The sequence below is a fragment of the Formica exsecta genome, unplaced genomic scaffold (genome assembly GCF_003651465.1).
Source record: "Formica exsecta isolate Colony F162 unplaced genomic scaffold, ASM365146v1 scaffold120, whole genome shotgun sequence".
NCBI classification, from domain to species: Eukaryota; Metazoa; Arthropoda; class Insecta; order Hymenoptera; family Formicidae; genus Formica; species Formica exsecta.
In genome coordinates, this window is record NW_021848537.1 from 3834783 (window position 1) to 3841864 (window position 7082).

Sequence of the window (7082 nt, forward strand, 5' to 3'; positions counted from 1 at the left end):
GCTCTTCCGCACTTTCTTCGTAATCGATCGCGAAAAGAGACAAAGTAGCTTGCTGAGATCCGTCTACGAAATTAATTAGAGCGCTGGATCGCGTCTAGTTTTTTCCTCTTTGTATTTCTATTTTTCTATTTTATTGTCATCATAATTGAAACAAATGAAAATATACAGCGAGCGGATTAAATTAAACGTAACAAGTGTCAGAGTAATTCTGGTGGAACGGTTGAACGTTGGTAGAGAAATTAGCGAGGTTTTCTTAATTAGAGTGTGCTAATTTTTAAGAAAGAGATCCGCCGAGTACAATTTTGCACGCAAGCATACTACAAGAAAAGTCAATTTTAATTGGAGTCGAACACAAAAAAATTACCACGCATAAATAATAATAATAATAATAATAATAAAATAAAATAAAATATCTTTGTGTTTGCGGTATGGATCTGGGGACGCTCTAGAAGCCGCTATTGGGGCCTTTCCTTCTTGCGGAGAACCGAGGCCACTTGTCCGTTCCCTCTTTCCTTTTCCCCTTATTCCCCTTTTCTATCCCTTCCTAATTCATTTTCCATTAAAGCAGAGTGAGAGAACCGTGTCTTGATTTCTCCGAAACGTTGTGTCTTCGCGATCGTTGTTCTTTGACAGCACAGCTGTTAGTCGTGAGTGCACATCGGTACACGTGGTCGCTTTTTGCGGACCGAATAATTAAATTATTAAATCGCGATGTAAATCCGATGTAGATTGATTCCGTTTGAAAAGAATCGTGCGAATTTCTTCAATTTGTTGTTTCTAAATTTTAATGTGTGATTCGATGATATGCGGTAAAATGTGAGTGTCTAATTATGATAAATTAATCGTGTCGAATTTTCTAGTCCACAGATTTCTCCGACGAGATTTCTCTGTAATTCTTAATCCTTGATTGTCAGTGATTACTTTTTTTTTCGTAAGCCTTCAATATGTTTTGAATTATTCTTCAGGATAGAATCTCTCGAAGTGCAAATTTGGAATAAACTGCCATGTGATATTAAAAAGAATCATGGGAAGCAGCATTGCTGTCTTTAATCTATAATTTTTTTTATTTATCGGTTATTATCTGTTTATTCTGGATTTTTTTCTTGGATCAAAAGTTTCGAGCAAAATTTTAGCAAAAAGCCCTCGGACCTTCTTAAAGGAGACCACGAAGATTAACACGATAATACACAGTTCCTTCGATCAATCGATATTATCTTTATTCTAAAACTTTCAACGAACTTTCTATCTCATATTCTACGCGATCAAGATTTTAGAGCAGAATTTCGGACAAGCTTTCACGTCAAAAGGAATCTTTCGAAAAAGAACCATGAGAAGCAACAATGGCGGACCCTAAGAAATCCGTAGATACGAGAAGTAAACAAGCGCGCGGGAAGCTTTGTCAGGAACACGGCGAGGAGGACTGTCCGAGCGAGAACGAGCGCGAATTCGAATCGTTGGAGTACGAAGAGGATGTATATTATTCGAAGCTGACGACGACACCGAGCTTCGACGATATCGACGAGCTCGATGACGAGGAGGTGGACGAGCTGGTGGTTCATTGCTGGCGCGACTCCAACGGCGAAATCGACGAGATTGTCGTCGACGATGGCAACCTGTCCGTAGAAACAGAGTTCCTGCCGGAAGAAGGATCACGACCCGGCCGCAAGAAGAAACGATCGATTCGCGTGATCTTCCAGGATCTCTCCAAACCCTACCTCGCCAGGATCAGTAACAGTCAAAACTACAAGAGGTTCCTCGAGCTGGTAAAAGGTGCCATGAGAAGAGAGGGGAGATCGCTTCGCCGATTTTTAAATTTATGAAATATTTAATTTTTAGCATAATAATCTTCTAATCTTGTGGGAGAAATTTCGCGGTTTTTATGCTCAGCAGATTCTCGACATCGATTTATTTTTTCTTTTACGTGTGAAAGTGTACGAAAAAAAAGAGCTCATTAAAATCGCGATCGAGTACAGCGAAGTAGAAGTATGATTTGAATTATTTTAGGACGATGTTTCGCTCTGCTGAAACTGCGAAACTTTGTGCATTCCTTCGCAATCTGGCGAAATATAATCGCATTTGTTCGGAATTTAAGCAATCGCTTCCTGATCAAGAAATTGCAGTCGATCAATTCCTATTTTTATATTCGCATTTTTTTATGCATATATTTATTATAAATACGGCAATTAAATAAATTTTATCCATTTTATGCGGACTATAAAAATCGCCTAGAATATTAAACATTAAATTAAAGTTAATTTAATACATTTATTTATTCAATCTAGAAAGAGAAAAAGATATATTTCCGGCAGTCAGTTAGCATGACTGCCGTAGTGTCGTATAACATGTGGCTATTGTTCTCTATTCTTGTTTCCTTTTGTTCCAGGAGAAGACGCTTCGCTTCACTCGGCCGAGTCTCTGTCGCCCTCATCGGATAACGTAGCAAACGAACTTCAAGGGAGGCTCTCTTTGGAGGAGCAAGAACAACAAAGGGCCGAATGGAGCGCTGAATTAGCAAAAGTAAATCTCGGGGAATCAAGAAATCTCGAAGACGAGGAATAACAATGTTCGCTTTCAGGTCGAGGAAGAGATACAGACTCTGAGACACGTTCTCGCCAACAAGATCAAGGTTTCGCAGGATCTGAAGAGGAAACTGGGTATCAGCGTTTGGAAAGAGCTCACCGATGATGTCAATCAGGGACTCAAGAACGTCAAGGAGACCCAAGTGTACGTGTGCTATTAGTTACTGGCTTCTTTCGCATCTTTTTTATCTGTACACTCTATGTATACACTCTGTACACTCATCTGCGCACTCTATCATATTTTTTATAAGGGGAAGTGGATGGAAAACCGTGACAGGATTGTGAAAATGCAAGATACTTGCGAAATACTTTCATATTCGTTGCACGAAATATTTCATGAACGATTCTCGAAAAATGCACGAAGCAGCATGTTTTCCGATTTTCTTTTTCTTTCTTGGTTTTTATCTTTATATTCATCATTTTTCTATTTCTTGTCTCTTCGTTTTTATTTTTGCGAACCGACAGGTGGTGATCATCTCTTTTACGTTGATACTCCACTTCTTCTGTTCTTCAGACACACATAGAAGCATTGATTCTTGTTTTACCTTCGGTTGGGTTTTTCATTCAGTTATCAGAATGTTGGCGAGACACTAGGTCGCTTAACCAGGACGGTCTCCGGGAATAATTTGTAAGTACACACTAACCCATTTCATTTTCGCTTGGTTGTGATCCAAATCTTATTGTCCTATCGGTAGCCTACATGTTAGATATCTGTACATAGGGTGCTTTTAAAATTCATCCTTAAAGTGAGTAAAACACATTTTCAAAGTTTGGCTGTTTTGAAGACTTCTTGTGTTTGTTGTCGATATTTTAATGTTGATAATTTAAAATATCGACGAGTATCGCCAACGTAATACAGAATATTGCTATGGAAGCACATTTGCTTGAAACAACAACCAAATTTAACAAAAAGCAAACACACTAACTTTATCCGATATTCAAAAGCTTTATGTATGACGTCGATTGAAATTTAATTAACATAGTCATTGTTTTCGCAGAGGATAATCTATAATTAACGATCTATTGTTCTTACTGGTTTGCTGACTATTCTGTGTGGTTTGCTGACTAATCTTATCTTTTTTGTCGTATCAGATACCAAAAAACAGAATCTGTACTCAAGTCCACGGCTGAAAAGACAACGAGTATACTGGGTGGATTTGGTAGCGGCATTTCCATGAAACTGGGCCAGATGCGCAATTCCGATAGCTTCCGGTCCTTGGAGGAAAGGGTTGGATCCGCTTGCGAAAATATTAAGGTATTAAAATTAAACTTATTAAATTAATTTTTTGGATCAAATAGAGTTCATAATTAAATTATTACATACTATACACACAACATACACGCAATGTTCTGTGACATTTCTAATCTTTCTTATTAAAGCCTTATAAAATTAATTTTTCCACGCATTATTAAATAAACATACACAATATAAATTTAATTAATTAATTAATTCAAAATGTATTATATACACATTAGATTTATATCTTTTTGATTGTTTTATATTATTATACACATTAGATTTACATTCTTTTATCAATTTACGAAAACTTAATTTTAACAAGTTTTTATTCAGAGATTTGAATTCTTTTCTTATTTTTGCAGACGAAAGTTGTGCCTTCGAGATCCAATTCGACACAGAGTTTCGACGAGGCTCTCCGGGAGTCCGAAGCAATGAGGCGCGCATCCGCGGCTCCGTCGGTCACCAGTCCGACCATTCCCGAGGACAAACTGCTCTCTTAGAATCCAAAATTACGCAAAATCCGTGCGTCTCCACCGCGCGATATAAAGTGCTTATAACGCGCTAATCACTATTGCATTCATCTACTGCAATCGCTATAAAGGGCCAAACGACGATGTATCCGTGCACGTTGAATGAATCGATCGATATTTCACTGAATCGAGACTTCGGATACAATCGTCCAAGTACTATTCTCTACTCTATCTAATAAAAAATATATATTTTTCTTGCACGCCCTTTCCACGCCTTTCCCTTCGCAGGATCGCCTTTCTCTAGGTCACGTTCAGGACATCCTTAGACATAGCGGAAAATGTCTCTCGCGGTTTTTATACTTACACTAAAAAATCGATATTTAAGATAACCTATTTTTTAAACAATAAAATGACTATTGAATTTCTTTTGATAATTAATTTTTATTTAGAAATACAATAAAACATAATTGATGTTCGGATTAAAGCTGATTATTGATATATGCATCGCGAAAAATATAATTTTAAACATTAAAGTTAATAATAAAACTGCAAATTTGCACTTATTTGTAATTTTTGGCATTCGAAATTTATCGCATATTATCGGTGTCCTGAATTGATCTGAACAGAGCTGCCAAAAGAAAATATTTTCAACGATTTACGGTAAATAACCCGTCCGTCGACAATACTTTACACCATATACTAAACTTCTTACTTATGTACGCAAACTTGATTAGGAGCCATTCAGAACACATATAATCTGTCATGAGACAAATCTAATCGGAGTCTCGAGGAACATTATGTGAATTATGTTGAATGAATTATTTTGAATGAAATATATTTATCTATCGATGAAAAATTATATAAATTTCAAGCAAATAAAAAGTTTCTTATATAGATCAAATAGAATCTAATAACACGGTAAAAAATAATTTGCTACACACACTACGAATAATTTACTGAATGCTTTTGTAAAATAGAAAAATTATAAATTGTGCAAGATGAAAAAACATCAGAACATGGAACGGATCTCATCTGAAGATACAAAATTTTCTTGTTTCTTTTCTTGTTTAAATGAGATAATATATTAAATAATAAAAAAAAAAATAAGTTCCTCGCGATTCTCGGTTTTAAATGAATATGTTTTAGATGCGCGGATAATCTTATTGAATTAGCACGAAATTTGAGAGATATTTTGTATTTTAACTTAATAAAAGAACACTATCGACGACGCACGGTGCGACGTGTGTGTATCTATTAATGTTGAAAGAGGCGCAAATTTTTGCAAAATAAATATATATACATGCAATATATATAATGAGTAATTATCATTAAGAATGATTGCCGTGATTCGTCGATATCTGCTGCATAATCTTCTTGTTTATAAATAAATTATTTTACGGAACGCCAAAAGAGAGTCATACAAATCTCTTGCAAACTAAGAAAGATATATCACAATTCTCTTTTTCCTCTCTTTGATATTCCTTATATTATATAATATTTATATTTTAACAATTAAAAAGAATTAAATATACATTATTATATATCTCAAATTCTTTTGCTCATTGAAGAATGAGAAAGATTACGCAGTTTTTGCTCAAATATCTAGAATCGAGAAATTGAAAATTAATGAATTATTTTGGAATTTTAGTTCTGCATGATTCGATAATATCCAATATTATTTCTAACATTGAAAATTATATATTGGATATGAAAATTATTTCGACCATTTATATCTGATATTCATGTATTACGTAAAATTTCCATACGTCCAATAATTACCACTAATGCGATATTACCGACGACCGAGTCTACGTTTGAGTTTGTAGTTGAATTTAACCCACCAGGTGGCACCAGACAGTTTGTCCGTTGGCGCCAAACGTATACTTCCGCTTCGAAACCGCAGTCGTTGCGTTTCTTTTGTACATTTATAGCAGTAAATATGCATCTAAGAGTGAATATAAGTAGTTATCGGGAACTTAAAAGTAGTCTCGGTTGATATTATATCGATAGTGCGTGAGTGTGAAACGAAATCCGTATCTCCGATCTCTGGTTCCAGCGAAAATCGCCCTCGAAAAAGAAAGCGGCACAAAAGTCCCGGAGCAAGGAATCCCGCGGAAATCCTGTTGATCCTTCGGTTGCTATGGTGTGGTGAGCACATTTATTCACTATTATATCCTAATTAGCTTGCACGAGCGTGATCGAATCCTTCTTTTTATCAGTTTCCAGCGCAGATGTTACCAGCGGAGATCATCCTCGAAGAAGGAAGCGGTGTAAAAGGAATCAGCACAAGGAATCCAGGAAATCCTGTCGACGTAGCCAGGCACAGTTGGGTGAGTACGTTTACTTATGCTATCATATTTTATTATTGATGATATCGTTCATTATTCGATGGATGTAGCAATAAAATTACAACCTTCAACTTAAAAATTATATAATGTTATTTACTGTCTATTGAATTATATCACTGAAAAAGTACAAGGTGTCCCAAAAGTATGAGTGACGAAATCTAAAAAAAGGGACAGTTCTTTTTTTAATAGATAAAATTTTTTGTATTTTATATTTAGTAATCCCTTATTTATATGTGCATAATTTACTTAATTCATTGTTTAGTTATACCTGTTCACGAATATTTTGAATTAAAAAATATAAGATGTGTGGAAAATATATACAATAATCGCGAACGACAGATTTTTCAATTAAAAAGTTTTTATATTTTAATTATATATATGGTAATTATTTTTTAAAAATCTCAAATGATTATCTCTTTTTTATAATAAAAATTCAGTAATAAAG

General features: G+C 35.1%; 1 protein-coding gene across 3 annotated transcripts in view; it reads left to right on the forward strand.

Moving 5' to 3' along the window:
- LOC115242593 (tumor protein D54) overlaps nucleotides 1-5693 on the forward strand; it is a 7139-nt gene extending 1446 nt beyond the window's left edge. The window contains exons 1-6 of one of the 3 annotated variants that reach the window (XM_029818994.1): nucleotides 631-1770; nucleotides 2384-2517; nucleotides 2576-2724; nucleotides 3148-3207; nucleotides 3672-3834; nucleotides 4182-5693. In XM_029818994.1, the coding sequence (XP_029674854.1) occupies nucleotides 1341-1770; nucleotides 2384-2517; nucleotides 2576-2724; nucleotides 3148-3207; nucleotides 3672-3834; nucleotides 4182-4319 (1074 nt within the window). In that variant the 5' untranslated portion in view covers nucleotides 631-1340 and the 3' untranslated portion in view covers nucleotides 4320-5693. Of the gene's footprint in view, nucleotides 1-630; nucleotides 1771-2383; nucleotides 2518-2575; nucleotides 2725-3147; nucleotides 3208-3671; nucleotides 3835-4181 lie in introns of those variants that run through there. The other 2 variants (XM_029819013.1, XM_029819002.1) reach the window with 2 other exon arrangements.
- The last annotated feature ends 1389 nt before the right edge of the window (nucleotides 5694-7082 follow it).